Raw genomic sequence first — 16291 nt, 5'->3', positions numbered from 1 at the left:
AAATAAATTTATTGTTGGTTTAGAAATTTTCAAAGAAGAATTTTGTTTATTATTTGTTTAATTTATTTCTTAAGAGATAATATCACGATCAGAAAGTATAAAAGATAACACACCGTATGACATTCAGATCACATGACCAAGGTCAATTCAAAGATGGCGGGCCTCAGTCGAGCTGAAAAACTCGGAACTATCTTTACCCGGTAAAGTGGTATTTGTCCTACCTTCTACTAATTATGTTTTTTATCTATAGATGATACATATCACCGACTTTCAGGGAACTTTCTTTTGCTCTTTCAGTGTACTAGTAGATTTCCACACCCAGTATTATCATCAGCATGTTGTACACACACTCGTACCGTAGCTCGTACACCACACTGCCATAGTCCAGTCCCGGTCCCGTAGGCCTTCCCTGTACTTTTCTTGCATGAACAAGGCACAGGCATTCGTGGGCTCGGTCGCCTGCTCTGTCAATCGTTCACCTGTTCAATGATCTGCGTTAGAGGGCAGAACACTGAGCAGGCGATCGATTGATCGAGTAGACTACCCAGCCCACGAATGCCTGTGGAACAAGGCCTTGAACATGTTGTACTGTTGTAGTACTGTGAGTGATCTATGTGTCTCAATGACTCACTGACTGTGATCTTTGGGTCTATGGGTGAACAAATTTCCTCGGCTTCAGAGCGCTACAGTAACAAATTTTAATTTTTTAAGCCACATGTTAAATCCCAAATCTCCCTTGTACCTCCATGGTAAATCTAGCTGAGAAAATTTTGATTCACTATCTGCATATGGAGCCAATTGTGAGAAGTAAAATGTCATTGCACTACAGCAGTAGTCTGAAGAAAACTTTGGGTTTTTTTTAAGGGATTGGAAAAATATTGCTGTGATGCACACAGTGCTCACTGATGGGTAGAGAACATGGGCTGACACAGCTGCTCGCCCTGGGCCTCAAACAGGTTCATAACAAACAAGCAACTGAAATTTTGCATCATTCAGTTATCAGGAATGTGTTTGTAGTTGTACTGAACTCTACACCCAAAGGAACTGTCATCCCCAAAGCTGTTGGGAAACTACAACAGAGTTCAACTACATAAAAAAACGTTCTTTTTCTACTTCCCAAAGCATGTTGAGATATGTAGCATTCCGCTTGTCAGGTCAGCCTGTGTACTCTGTATCGTCGTGTCATTGTTGACAAGTGAATTCTCGTCCAGACCATAATTAAAACATAAACAATAACACAAGACAAAAATTGTGAATACAATCACAAAACTGGCCCTCTAATCATGCATTGCACCTGAAAACAGGCTACAGGTGCAAATTACATCATAAGCAAATAAAAAATAACTGTAATAATGTCTGTTTGTTCAACAGCGTTAGAAATTTGATCCGAGCTGGTGTTATCAAAGAGGAAAAGAAACCAGTGTGGTACGATGTAATGAAAGCATTTCCCCCGATTGATGAGCCCCACTTTCATAGAAAAATTGATCGGCGCCCTCTACGACAGCTTCTCTACCCGGAAGATAAAATCCGAGCGTGAGTATATTTGAATTAGGCCAAGTAAAGCCATGTATGTGTGTTCAGTAACATGCCTCTGAAAAAAAAACGTGAAGTAGGGTAGGTAAGAGGTGAGATCTATGAAACAAAGTTAGAGAATTTACTAGAAATTTTTTCAAAATGCTTTAAAATTGTAGTAGGCTAGGCAGGTTTTCTACCGTCGGTTGGCCGTACTTATTTATTTGGCCACAGCATATGTAATGTGTTTTGTAAAAGATAACTTTGAAAAGTCAAGTATCATTTTCTTTGCTCAATAAGTTTTGCAGCCAGTCGCAGTTTTCTTTCATCTGCTGAGTATTGTACATTTGCTATAATCACTTTGCCTCTGGGATTGATATTGACGACAACAAACATTTATCATTTTATCTATTCAGTCTCTGCTGTGCCACACCTTCTGTGGACTCACTTTGAAAGTTTAGGAAGAAATTTAATTTTCTCTGTTTGTTTGCATTGACATTATGTAATAGGAATAGCTACCAATCATACAATCACGTACTGGTGAATTTTATCATATGATGTTAATTTGATTGTATGATTCCCGTATTGAAATATATGCCCATAAGTACAGTCATGTATGTTGACATTAGGTTGAGGAGAATATAAAAATTTTGAAACTTTAGGTCACTTTTAAGCCAAAAGAAATTACTTTCATTAAAACCACTTACAAATATGTGTGATTGTAGTTTACCGTGTTGTTAGCACATATCTTTCATATGAATGTTACTGGAGCTTTCTTTCCATGACATAAAGGTGAAATCTATTTTGGCCATCTCAAATAATGAGAAAAAATTTCTCCTGCGACAGGAAATTCTATCAGATATATGGAAGTCAGCGTGCAATAGATCTCAACGACCACGGTTCTGTCAAAAATACTCCATGTCACAGGTAAGCCAACCTTTGTGTGTGGTTGGGAGTTTTCAGTGGCGTATTAGCAGTATGGCTGATTGTCATGAGATACATATCACATATCATGCAGGCATTACCAGCTGGGAACCTTGTCCTACGATGGCATCAGTAAAGCAGAAATTACCGCATACTGCACATTCATTTTACATGTCATGCAGGCATTACCAGCTCAGAATCTTGTCCAACAATAGCATCAGCAAAGCAGAAATTACTGCATATGGCACAGTACATTGCTTAGTGCTTCAGACAATATCACAGTATGTCACTTTGCTTGAAGCACTGTCGTATGTGGTCCATTCAACACTGTTTATTGAAACGACAAGTGTTTCAACGATATTTTTGTATTTTTTTCGTACATAATCAAGGTTCATACAAAAATACCAAGAACTGGAAAATTCCAAAAGTGACGTGTCAGAAGAAGAGTTAATGCAGTTGACGGCAGACTCACTCCAAGAAGAAGGGTTGATATTGAGAAAGAAAAGACAGTTCAGAAGTGAAGTAAGTCGTACTAAACTGCAATGATAACAGCCTTGTTCAAAGTAGTTCACTCTGATCACAATGTTGATGTGAAATGGAGCATCAAAGCTGATGCAGCTCAACTGTCTCTTTCAAGATAAAAAATGAAAATTGTCAACGGTGCCCATTGGTTTATTCTCGGTACCTAACGATACCATCTACTGCTGTAAAATTTTTAGATTTACTGAAGCACAGCAGTAGACTTCATAAAAAGTTCACATCACCAAAATTTTTTTCTGTGTAATACCAATGCTCTCACAGAAGGACACCAGTAAATGTATAAACTGCCATCTTCTGTATCAGTAGAATTTGGATAGCCTTAGTGATAGAGTCAAAAGGGAAACAATTGCTTCTTTCTCGCTGCTTACTTTTTTTGTGGAATTTCCAAAATTCCCGTATTTGAATAACATGTTACTGATTCAACCTTGCAATTGGTGACATACCCCAAAATATGCATTGCAAATTCAACCGAAAACAACATAATTGTGATTAATTTCTGATTTGGTATTCAAGCAATGAAAACTGCAGTTTAATGACTGATAATAATCGGATAGGCAAAACAGGCATGCAGCAGAATACCGTGATCTGCAGTTTAAAAATATTGCTCTCATATTCAATTAAATTCAGGCTGTTTATTTATGAACTGTAGTTAGTGGTGACTAAATCTAAATAGTGGCTTCATAAACCAAACATTTTGTTCCTACCAGGGGCTTTACCATTTTAAACCTACCCATACAAGCACAACTGTAATAGAGAAAGAAGCCAAAACTACAAAAGATTTATACATTTGGAATTATTGGATCCTGGAGCCAACCACCTTCTAGCTGTATTTGCCCACATCAGTACCACTCCCTGGCATAGGAAGAAACAATTGATAACTCAATGCATGGCTCATTTTTTACAGGCTGATGGGGTTCAACTTTCAGAGAGAGATGACCGGCGAAGGCAAAGCCAGCCGATTTCACATCCCAAAATCAGCAGTATGATTCAAAAAGCAATTGACATGGCAGAGAAAGCTGAACAACAGTCTGACAGGTTTACTTTGCCGATGGATGATGACAGGCCACTTCAAAAGATTAATTTATCAGAAATAATGGATGAGGAGAACAAATCATAGCATTGTAAAACAAAATGTAAATTTTATTGTTCATGTCTATATTCATTTATTTTTTTTTGCATCAGAATAAAAAATTACTTCCAGGTACGTTTTGGCAGAGTCTGAGAGTACTTCTGTGTTTACATGCAACAAAAGTATCAACAAAATCATCAGATTTCCATAATATCACTGACCTGAATCGTTACAGTGACTGTTGTTGTTCCCACAAAAACTGGCACAACTGGAAACAAGTTTACATCCATGCATCCTATACACTTATTGAATTTCAGAGATTTGAAACATAAGAGATTTTAATCACATTATTACCAACAATGAAGTTACACTGTTAAAAATGAATGAATTGACCATCTGAGTGCACTGAGTTGTCAATGATTGCCGATATCTTCCTAAATCTCAATTATTGAACTTTAAGTATATCAGAATTTCGTTCACATACTATCAGAGCAGTAGTAGTTGAGTTGCTGTCCGTATCTTTCATTATGCTGGGTCAATGAAGTACCTCATCAGTACGTTTATTTTGGGTGTAGGGGTTGCCAAGTTTGATTTTGTGCTGCTTTCTGGTCAGATAATTTTGAACATTGAGTTCCAAGTTCAACACCTTTACAAAGACTTTACCTAACTTCCAATGTGATTAAAATGTGATGTAGAGATAGCAATGTTTCCACCTTTGCTTGTTCTGAACAGTTTTTGTTAGCTGAGCAGAATGAGATCAGCATCTAAAGACAGTCCTCTCTACGTCTGATTTTAATCAGATTTTGTAACGTCAATCTTCCAATGCATGGCTAGGCTAGGTCAGCCTGCTGCCATGCCATCCAACCGATGTGTGAAATCCTGGCAGTTTTGTGTGCTGTATTTCACAAATAGTTTAAAACACCCTACAATCAAACCAGGGGAGGGGATTAAACTAGCACCATTTCCATTGGTTTGGTAAGAGAGCGTTAGGCAAGCAGAGACTTTCCTTCCAGTTCTGCTGCCAGTAAAGACACGTGTTTATTACAATCAAATTACTGCCATCCTTTACTTGTCAATCTCTTGATGCAGAAAACCCTAGCAAAACATTACAAGAGGTCACTCGTAATATTCTAAGGAATACTAACTCCATGGATTCATGAACGCTGCCATCTGTATAGCACTGACCACAGTAGTATGAAATTATATGTGATTCACTACCCACTTGCCAATTACAACCGCTGATAGCGGTTACCAATTGCACTATGTATAGATTTATGCAACCATTAAAGCGATGCTCCCTTCCTGAACAAACACAGTTTGGCTGGCAAAGATGTAGTAGTACTTCTCAATCTCTCACTGCATACAAAAAAAGAAGTAACTGTATGGGCTAGTCTGTAGAGGGCGGCATGATACAACTTGCTCAAATATCAAGTTTCAAAATTGGTGTTTGAATGTACAAAGATACTGTTCCACAGAAACATTGTTGTAAGCAATTTTATTGCATTAAAAAGACACGCAATCTCATCTTGCTGGCTTTTGAACCCAGCTTATATTGCAACATGAATACAATGATGCATCAGTGAATTTCACAATGTGAAGCCTTGTCACATTTTAGTAATATAATGTAATGATGGTAGAGGACTAGATTTTTTTTTTTCAAATGGTTTGTCTTGCATTTTTCCATTGTTTCATTAAAATTCCTCTGCTCACTACTCATCTACAAGGCAAAACATCTATCATCTACATTCTAATGTGTGATTTCCAAAACCATTCCCTGAGTTGCACAAGATAATTTTTCAAAGTTTTGAGTGTTGAGTGCTGTCTGATAAAATCTCCTTGACAAGTCTGGTTGCCTGTTGAGAACATCCCCAGCTGTATGCAACTCCTTTAGCACCATGCCCATAGTTGTGCACAACCTATTGGTGAAAAACACACACAAAAAAGCTAAAATTACACGTATGACAAGGAAAAAGATATCACAAAAGTGGATGCTTCACGGCATTGAAGGCAAGTAATAATGCTCAGAAACCGGTAAATTCTTTGTTACAAATTGTTGAGCAGTCTGTAAGTGAGTCGACTACATTCCTGGAGATGCAAAACAAGACAAATTAGGTTTCTTCTTTATCAGATGAAATGGACGATTTGTGTAGTTTCAATAAACTATGTGAAATACACATGTTAAAAGGCCAGTTGTATGTCTGTTGCATTTTCAATTTAAAATATAAATCATGTATGAACAAGGGTTGTGTAACATCCCAAGTCATATAATCATTGCTACTTTTACCAGGGCTGGAATCTTGCCGCACAAGTGGTACAATTCACATCAAACTTACAACAAAACTGACAGTGATTAATACATGTCAGCTGGTTGTCAAATTTGGAAATTATCACTACCATGTCCCTTTTCCTGCCAGACAGTAATAACTGTATCACTTCCTCATCAGCCAAGTCAGTAAAAAGCGGTATTGAGCCAAAACATGACGTATTTTCACCCACTTGGCTTGGTATGTTATAGCATCTTTTGTCCAAAAAAAATCAACTTTACAGTATTATGTTTTCAACAGCCTTCAAATGTACAGTATTATGTTAAAATACATCATATAGAATACGTTGTGTTTCATTAATTTTAACCATCTTGACCTGGTGGTGAAATATGGACTTGGCAGGAAAAGGGAGATATACACCAATGGAAATGGTTGTGTTAACTATATTAAAGTAAGGGTAAGAATTATATTGCATAGGCCATATTACTGTAAAGTCATACTGCAAGTGTAACTAAGAACGGTTTTATTGGTCACACATCTACACACCTGCAGGGTAGTTTTTTCCTGATGCAAGTCAAAGGTGAACAATCTATGAGCCCAAAGTCTCTTGCTGGCATATTTTTGACCAGGCAACTAGTCAGAAATCTTTAATATTTTACCTACAAATTCGTGAATTAAGCTTGTAGGAAAATTAATGTGGGAAGTCAAACACATGCACTGTCTTTGCTGTACTCTCATACATTGAGTACCTTGTAAAGCCTGGTATATGGACTTTGCAAGAAGACATGAAAATTTGACCATTCAGCCGATAGCTCTGGCGGTCTTGTAATGTTAGGGGCAACTAGAATTGTGACTTTAGATATATCTGTCAATATTCTGAGCAAAGCACTTGCAATTGTAACGTACACCATTGAGGGCGCTGTATTGCCCCTGTACTTTACCTTGAGTTTTGCGTTGCCTACATTCATTATTTCTTTCTCCAACCTCACGGTTGGTCGGACAGGTCTCAAACCGACCCAGTCATGAAGAAATTTGGCATGCTATTTGAGAAAGGAAAGGATTAATTGGTAATCTTTCAATCAAAAACATGGGATTTGAATGACACTGTATGCACATAACCAAGTGTGATAACAAGCGAAGAAATATGTGGTGGGTTTCAGTACCCCCTTGTTTATTTTGTTACTGTTATAGAATGAATTTGTGTCTTAAGGTAGCTAAATACCTTTTAGACACTTTCAGATATTTATTTTTTTCTCAATTGAACACGTCCCAAACCCCAATAAAGTATACATTTTCTGAACGCCCTGATCTAGAGCTATCCGACCAAGCACAGTACACGGTCATTATTTGTTTAAAAAATCCTGGTAGATCCAATTATCTACACCACATCTACCAAGATGATTTAGAAATAAAAGAAACAACTGAAAGTGTGGACTCGGCTTCATACCTAGACGTATTGTTTGAAATTAGACAAAATACACTATATACTAAGCTGTATGACAAAAGAGACGATTTCAATTTTGAAATCATAAACTTTCCCTTTTTGTTGAGCAATATACCATCATCTCCAGCTTATGGTGTGTATATTTCACAACTTCTTAGATACAGTAGAGCATGCAATTCATATGAAGACTTTCGAGTTAGACACAGCCTATTAGCTCAAAAGTTAGTGAGGCAAGGGTTCTCAGAAAGTAGATTAGTGAAATCATTTAAGAAGTTCTACGGTAGATACGGAGATGTTGTATCAAAATATGACCTGTCTGTCACTCAAATGATGAGTGACAGCATACCAAATTTTGACTCTCAAAAGTAATTTGGTGAATTCACCAAATAACAATGGATTTGTCGCTTTGGGTCAATCTTGACGGGTGCAGCTAGCTGGCAGGGTACGCTTACCCATTCCGGACACCTGGTACCACCACTACTTTGTGGTTCAAGATGACCCCATTGCCTTTGTCATTTTCAATATGTTCCTTGGACCTGGTAACTTTCTTAGTTACCTTGAATGATAACGATTATTGGACCTGATTTGATGTCTATTGCATAAGAGTCACGTGACAAGCGTTTTGCTGAAGCTTCAAAAAACCGGTTTTTCCCGCCTTATGCAAACATGCTGCAAGATTTCCGGTTAGAATTTCTTCATTGACAAGCCTTGACAATATCCTTCAAAATCGTGTCTGCGATTTTTTCCCGGAGGCTCCATTCAAATTATATGGCGTGATAATTAAAATTCCTTGAAAAGCACCTTCATCTAACACCTTTAAGAGCGCATTAAAAAAAAACAAAGGCATATAAAGAAAATCCCAGACACGGTTTTGAAGGATATTGTCAAGGCTTGTCAATGAAGAAATTCCAACCGGAAATCTTGCAGCGTGTTCGCATAAGGCGGGAAAAACCGGTTTTTGGAAGGTTCAGCAAAACGCTTGTCACGTGACTCCTATGCAAATAATGACCGTGTACTGTGCTTGGTCGGATAGCTCTATATCAGGGCTTTCAGAAAATGTATACTTTATTGGGGTTTGGGACGTGTTCAATTGAGAAAAAAATAAAAATCTGAAAGTGTCTAAAAGGTATGTAGCTACCTTAAACAACACCTCATAGATATTGGGTGTCATTTTAATCAATAATTACACCTGTACACTAGGGACAAGTCTAAACTGTTTGGTTCTGTTTTAAATTCTTTGGTTACTACAGTAGAGTGCATCTCAGAAATGTAACACTTAAACTTTCGTTCAAACTTTCTTTGAGGAAACTTCAACCCATTTGCTTTGAAAATCATGAATAAACTTCTTGTTCATTTTGCAAATTTTGGTACAAGAGCAGCAAATCACCTAAACATTACCAACATTTCACATTCAAAATGGCCTCTATCCATATGTTAAATCCACAGGAAAAAATCAACTTTTTATTTTCACAAGAAGAAGACAGACTGAAAACTTTGTGTACTCCATAAGATTGAAAGTGAGTCCAAAGCATGCTAGTATTGTGAGAATTTGAAAGTTTCAATATGTCCCCCCGACGTGCACTCTACCTTATCAATACTCACTTTTAGACTCGGAACAACTTGGAAACATTTTTCCTGTATTGTCTGTTTGTCAATCTTATCCACCTCTACATTCCAGTTCCCAACTTGAAAAGTTCCACCTAGATACACATCATATGGCCTGAAATGACCAGAACACAAAAAGCAGTCAACAACGTCAGCTTAAATTGGAATGAACATCAGAACACTGACCCTTGCTTTGAAAAATTATCTGCTGTGAACTCCAAAAATATAGCATAAAAGCCATGTTTTGCTTGAAAATGAATGAATGCTTTATTTCACCAGATGCTTCACAGTATGAACAATAATGAAAATTATAAGAAACTGTGTATTACTGAAGTTGTACAAAGTCAAAGAAAAGAAAAGAACATAAAATCTGGTGGGGACCATGAAAATACTCTAAAAGGATTAGTCGAGTTCATGGCCTGTGAGTATACTAATAATTATTCAGTACAAGCTTCAGTGTGATGGAGGATAGAAACAAACACAGTTTTAATGTAAATTCAGTAAGTGATGTTTCAATGCAGACTTGAAATGCAGTGGCATTCTCAATTGACACTTCATGTTTTAGTCGAATCGCTATACTGCCCATAAATTTGTTGGTCAAACTAAACATGAAATATACAAATACTGCAGCTGTCTACATTGAGTTTCCATGGTGATATTCATATGATGTCCATGTGATGCACTGTAAATGGCCAATCACAAGCAGATTTCTCATACAAATCAGCACTTACCCTGGTAATATGTAGGTTTCTGGATGAGTGTCAGTCAGTATAAAATTTTTAATCCAGGGAGCAGACACCTGTAAATTGCACATCATTTCAATCAGAATTTATCATTATTTCAAAAGTAGAATCATTTGTGAGTTGGCATCACTTTTTTACAGATGCATCATCTCGACCCTCTGACTATTATATTTTTTGCACCAGCCTCTTGTCTCTATGGTTTGACAGAAAATGGGTATGAAAACCTTTCATCCAAACCCCTTTTAAATGGTGAGTGTGGACTTGTTTTCAGGGCACTGGGGGTGAGCAGATTAAATCACAAAGGAAACACCATTTTAAATGATGATTTTGTCATTTATATTTCATGGCACAACAGAGAAGATGATTTTCAAGACAGACAATTGTACTGATTTCTGTAACAAAGTTCAGTATTTTTAGTTTACAACTCTTGTCATTCATTAATGGGCGAGGTGAAATGAAAATTTGTACCCGCTTTCCATGCATTAAAATCATTGGCCCATTTTTACTCAGAGCTTAAAACATACCCTAATTTCACTACAATAAGTAACATCAGATTGCTACATTGGGTTTTATTCCTTACCCTGATGGCTTGGCCCCGACCTGGTTGCATTGAAGTGTCACCAACCAGTTGCTTTGCACCGATGCCAGTACAGTTGACAATGACATCATAATGACCATTTAGCTGAAATCATGTGAAATTATTGAAGCATTCAAATGTGAATATAGTTATGGAGATTGACTCTCTTTCAACATACATGTACATTAAACCCACATTCATTTGCTCTCAATCACTCTCATAAGAATTCTTATATCTTCTTTAATACTAAGAGAGTACAGGAAGCCGTATTTAATCCTTTTACAATCATGGTTCAGCCTACTGCTATTGTTTTTATCGGTGAAGTTGAAGTTACAGTCTGAAGGCAAATAAGGGTGACAGCATTAAAGTGTATCAATCATAAATACTTCACCTTTTCACCACAATGGTTTGGCCCAAAACCCACTGTGAGGAATAACAAGGATGGACCTGCTCACAGGGAATTGGGGTGAACACGTTAAAAAATGTTTAATTTGGAAATTGATTTCGGTCTACCAGTATAACCTTCGAGGTTCTATTTCCATCGTTTCAAGTGCACCTAATGAAGGAGAACTGCAACACTACAAAACACTGCCTGGTATGATTTTATATCGGACAGAAGATCAATACTTACTTCACCCATCCTCTCAACCTTCTTTTCAACAACTTTACCTCCATTTCTTTTAAATCTGAAAGTAAAATAAACTTTACAATAAACAAACCTGTCACTACTAAAGGGGTGTGGGACACTATGTGACAACACACTGACTTATAACTGAGCACGGTTGTGGAGGGATCGTGAACGGAGAAACATTGTAAGAACAAGTCATCATCTGTGACATAGTCCCCATCAGCATTAGTTCTGGCAGCTGTTGACAAATAACAGTTAACAGGCATGTAACAATGGCTACACTTTGTAAGTCAATTCACTTCAGTTTCCTGTGATAGATTATAATTGATAAAAGCTTTGCAATCACTGAATCAAAGTATATGCGTCTTCCTAGCCAAAACAGTTCACTTTATCACCATCTTTTTCATTTTCTGACTCATGGATTGCAGAAACCAAGATTGTATGTAATAGTGAAACCTTGTACATGTACATATATGTTAATTTTGAAAGAAAATTGAAGCATGAGTATTTACATCTGGCCACACAAATTTCTGACAGAATGGCCACTAGGCTGGTATATATAATCATATTATCAATGTATATGCATTGTGCGTGCACACCATAGCACTATGTCCTTGTGTCAAATTTGAATGAGATCAGTCAAGGCATTTCTGACAAATAAAATTTAGCCAGATGCGTGTACAAACAGAAGTATATCAATACGTCTCCCTTGACCTCTTTCAAGATTGACTGACAAATAACTCTCATTCAAGTACAGTGTAACTGAGCATAAAATATTCACTTTAACCGATGATAATGATGTTTAAAAGGCAAGGCTTTCTATTCTCCACAAGTGTACGTTTAAACTATATTTCATTACCATGAAAAAATCTTGGAAATTCTACACAACCGAAAAAAGCATTATTGTCACTGAGAATTTCAATAGCAATGACTGATTGCGTACAGCAACTTCTCATAAATCTAAAGTTAGACAGAAGGCCTACCTGATAGAATGTATAGTTGATATGCAAATTGAAATTATCATAATGCATCTGACAGTTTTCAACACAAAACTACATCAGCATTGATTGGAAAGATACTCCATGATAAGTTTCATGTTAAACTAGGTTTCTACACCTGGCAATACTCACCTATCCATTAACCATGGAAGGTACTTTCTACAATCACACACTATTGTCGTGAAACAGATACCACTTCTGTCAAGAAGAGAGAAAAAATATATTGATGATTACAACTACCAATGTATAAAGGGAGGTGAAGATAAACTATAATTCTGTGCTGGAACAAAGGTATTAGACTAGGGTCAGTGGCAGGTAAAGGTCAACTGGCGGTAACGTATGATGCAATTGGACATGAAAATGAAAACAAGGCCTCCAATCAAGAATTTGCGAATTCACTTCTATTGATGATCTGCCAAGATAATTGGTAGTCACTGATGTAATTTTGTATCTCTGCTGTTGGAAGCGTGGTAAAAATGAAATTGAACTTCAAAGGTTGTTGTAACTATGTTTTCACTTAAAATGGAGCAAACAAACTCATTTTACAAAGTTCTGTATTTACTGTTGCCATCTACAGCAACCCGTTTCACCCATTAACAGTACAAAAAATAAAAATACACATTTCTTTTCAATCACATCGATTGGTTGAAAGAGACACACACATTTCATTATTTTAACAATAATGCATATCAGTCATGGAATTACCAAGTTTGTGGTTCAGTCACTGCATTGTGCCCTCCAGAAATGTGTCTCTCTGAAAACTTTGTGTCAATTTGGTAAATTGTGGAATATTCTTCGTGTCAGCCCTACATCATTGCATGTAAACCAACAATATGCTTGAAAACAGGCAATTTGTTTGCATCCTGGCACGTCATAGTGGCTGAGGGGGCACACTGATTCAGTGCATGTTTTGGTGTAGGCTTGAAAGTACAAAGTATTGTAAAACTTTGAGAGTCCAAATATCTGACCCAGAGGCACAAGGTATGAGTTAGCTACACATGCAGTGTTGATTTTAATATGAGGGCTCTGTATGCAAATATTGACACAAGATAAAGCATAATAAATCAAGATAGGTTTCTTGATACTGTCTGCAACATCATGCTAAAAAACTTATCACAATTTGCCATTTAGACTCATGCGATATTTTAAAATTGACTTGAAACTGCCGAAGGCTTACTTGAAATTCCAACAAATTTTCAGTGCCTTCCAGCTGGGCTAAGACTGGACTTTGTTGTGTAAACATGCGACCTTTCACAGCAGGGCTCACACCTACATTGTACATTAATTGTGGTTTATATTTTATAGTAATTTTTGAATATGAGGCTGATCTGATACTTTAATTCTGATCCGTCCGTGAGTTTGAGTGTACATCGATGACTGTCATCAGTCAAGGACAAGTTGGAGGTCACCTTTAGCGATTTCAAGTAAATTCTAGAAAGTCTCATTATGTATGAGAAGCAAAATGCGATAATTTCTGAATTATCAGCTGGCAGCCTCAGCCATGCCTTTTCACTAACACACTTTAGACTATTTGCTGTGTTTTTCTTGGCAGATTTGGACCTGTTCACTCTGTGACAGAGCCATGAATGTAGACTTACTTATATCCTGGAAAGAGATCCAGCTCTTTCTTTGATAGCAGATGTGCATTGTAAACCAAATCTGCCCAAGGTAGAGCCTGCAATAAAACGAAAACAATTCAAATGCTACACCCCCTGCACAATTAAAATGGTGGCAACTCAAACAATATGACTTCTACAGCAACTGTACATAGATATTTTGGTCTTATCAGGTTAAACTGTCAGGGGTATCTAAGCCTGTCTGTAAGGCCCAGAATAGAAGACAAAAAGGAGAATTCAAAACAGTGGCAAAACTTACTGAGACGAATTGTAATCACTACACAATAACACTTGATACAAATCAATGTGCTATAAAACGTATAAATTCCCATTTTGTATGGGTATTAAGCTGTTATATTATTAAAATCATTTATGAATGAAAAATCTATGAAAGTGAAATATGTGTACATCATGTGGTTAAAAATTCACACTGCTTCATTTTTTGTCACAGACAGACACATGGATTGATAGAAATTAGCAGACAGTGGCTGCTATAGGGCTGCCTCATATAAATAGCCTGGTCTATCATTATTGTATGGTCTTAGGTAACAGTTGGACAACAAATATGTATATATTACATATATATACACATAATATTTCTACTTTTGAACACTATTTTATATTCATTCTGCTGCCCTCACCTTATTCATATCTTTAGATGGATCATGGCTGAGGAAATACCCTGTCAAATACTCCAGCCCTATGATTCCTGCATATTCTGTCCGCAGCAGTGATTCAAAATGCTTCAATGAAGATTCAAACCAACTCCTTCAGCATCGTACCGGTATCAAGCACAGCATGGGTGAAAGTGGACGCATTGAAGCAGAAGAGGACAAAAGAGGTCATGAGTAATGATGCTCTAATTTCCTTCCTAACTTGCTAGTCATACCTTGCAATCTCATCTCAAATGTCATCTTTACCTTGACATTATGGGCCAAGGGTCTATGTCTGCTTGAAAAGATGTGTTCATACAGCAAACAACGAAAAGTCAAAACTTCATTACTATACACACCTGAGTGATTTTTGTTCTACTCAAAGAAGTATGAATTATTTGAATACATAACAGGTTGTTTCTCAGTGTGTGAATTCAATTGGCTTGAGTACAAAAGAGAAGATGAGGTTGTGAATCTTATCTGACACTTTTCATGCCAACATCCCTCTTCCGTAACATCTACCACTGGGCAAGACGGTATTATTAGCATAACAAAAGTATAAAAATAGCTTAACTATTAATAGGAACACTGTTGATAAAAAAATATATTCTGTCATCATTGTATATGTGTATCAGCACCTAACTGCCCTGGAATCTTGAATTAGTAACGTTGAGTATTATGGCAAATTTAAGAAGGGGTGTGGGGTGGGGGTAGAGGGATCGTTAGGGCGGCTGATGAACAATTGATGCTACAACTAGGCCTATAGACCCTATTTCAAAGGATCTGTGCTACAACCAAGTGATGTTGGCATAAATTTCTGAACGATTCCAGTGCATTTGGGTGCTAAGTATACAATGCTGACAGAGATATTATATTTTTAATCAACTATATTCATATTTATAGACTTAATAAATAATGACACAGGCAATTGTACGCTTCAGTTATAACTACTAATGCCTTCTGGCCCCGTGGCTCTGAATGCAAGTTGCAGCAGACATAAATCCCTGGTTCTTGTGTTAGTGCTTGTTGACACAGACTGTTTATGCGACCGTAACGTCTATCCCTTGTTCTCCTTTTGAAAGTAGTGGGTAGTTTATCACTTTGCTATAGATGAAGTTGATAAAAAACAGCCCTCGACAGCAACGCCTCCGACCGAACACACAGGCTGTGGTGGCAAGACGTGCACGAAGAGCTGCTACTTCCCATGGCTCCCGTTACAAGTAAAACATAATATCATTATCATTCATGAGCAAAAGTCTGGAGCCCTCCCCATCTCCGTCCCCATCTCTCTCTCTCTCTCTCTCTCTCTCTCTCTCTCTCTCTCTCACCTTTGTAGTGATACATCTGTGTGTCCAAACGACAGAGGTCTTGGCCCAAATACGCCGGCAGCCACATCGCCAGTCGTGTGCGGACTAAACTTGTCCGCCAACACGGTCACTTCCGCATTGGGAATATTTTCGATGATGTTCACGGCACATGACAATCCATTCACGCCAGCACCAATAACAGCGATTTTCGCTCTTGACATGATTATGCTTGCTGAAGATCTCTACATAATCTGCCCCAAATAAGTGGTTCCTGTCGCTGTCGCTGTATATTACGACCCACCTCCGAGCTCAAACATTATCTCCGTCCTGTGGCTGAGCAGGTCGGAAAAAGTTCATTGCGCATGCGAAGTAAACATTACCCTAGCTGTGGAAACGCAGCTATCTGTTGGC

The 16291-nt window shown here is 37.5% G+C and overlaps 2 protein-coding genes across 3 annotated transcripts; one reads left to right on the top strand and one right to left on the bottom strand.

The window, feature by feature from the left end:
• The first annotated feature begins 75 nt into the window (after positions 1-75).
• On the top strand, positions 76-4192 carry LOC139144871 (small ribosomal subunit protein mS23-like). The gene is made up of 5 exons (XM_070715692.1): positions 76-200; positions 1372-1533; positions 2359-2439; positions 2826-2958; positions 3881-4192. Exons 1-5 carry the CDS (start codon positions 133-135, stop codon positions 4091-4093), a joined length of 657 nt encoding a protein of 218 aa, XP_070571793.1. The 5' UTR covers positions 76-132; the 3' UTR covers positions 4094-4192.
• A 1333-nt stretch (positions 4193-5525) lies between these two features.
• Positions 5526-16237, bottom strand: LOC139144869 (D-aspartate oxidase-like). Of its 2 annotated transcripts, none has more exons than XR_011554864.1 (10): positions 15902-16237; positions 14562-14688; positions 13903-13979; positions 12437-12502; positions 11310-11364; positions 10682-10783; positions 10090-10157; positions 9356-9473; positions 6728-7349; positions 5526-6452 (listed from the first exon to the last, which is right to left on the bottom strand). XR_011554864.1 is itself a non-coding variant. In XM_070715691.1 (10 exons), the coding sequence occupies exons 1-10, from the start codon at positions 16099-16101 to the stop codon at positions 5842-5844; spliced, it is 1032 nt and encodes a 343-aa protein (XP_070571792.1). In that variant the 5' UTR covers positions 16102-16237; the 3' UTR covers positions 5526-5841. The 2 variants fall into 2 exon arrangements, 1 of the variants encoding a protein (XP_070571792.1); XM_070715691.1 differs by having other exon boundaries at positions 5526-5961; positions 7251-7349.
• Positions 16238-16291: the final 54 nt, after the last annotated feature.

The sequence above is a fragment of the Ptychodera flava genome, chromosome 12 (assembly GCF_041260155.1).
Source record: "Ptychodera flava strain L36383 chromosome 12, AS_Pfla_20210202, whole genome shotgun sequence".
Lineage (NCBI taxonomy): Eukaryota > Metazoa > Hemichordata > Enteropneusta > Ptychoderidae > Ptychodera > Ptychodera flava.
Note: the sequence above shows the minus strand (reverse complement) of the source record. Positions and strands in the feature narration are given on the sequence as shown.

Excerpts from the sequence above, each read along its gene's own strand:
- LOC139144871 (XM_070715692.1), top strand. The coding sequence starts at position 133 with ATGACCAAGGTCAATTCAAAGATGGCGGGCCTCAGTCGAGCTGAAAAA. Across the intron at positions 201-1,371 it reads CTCGGAACTATCTTTACCCG|CGTTAGAAATTTGATCCGAG; the intron begins GTAAAGTGGTAT and ends TTTGTTCAACAG. Across the intron at positions 1,534-2,358 it reads CCGGAAGATAAAATCCGAGC|GAAATTCTATCAGATATATG; the intron begins GTGAGTATATTT and ends CTCCTGCGACAG.
- LOC139144869 (XM_070715691.1), bottom strand. The coding sequence starts at position 16,101 with ATGTCAAGAGCGAAAATCGCTGTTATTGGTGCTGGCGTGAATGGATTG. Across the intron at positions 10,158-10,681 it reads GTCGGGGCCAAGCCATCAGG|GTGTCTGCTCCCTGGATTAA; the intron begins GTAAGGAATAAA and ends TGCAATTTACAG. Across the intron at positions 7,350-9,355 it reads AAGTTGTTCCGAGTCTAAAA|CATGCCAAATTTCTTCATGA; the intron begins GTGAGTATTGAT and ends TTTCTCAAATAG.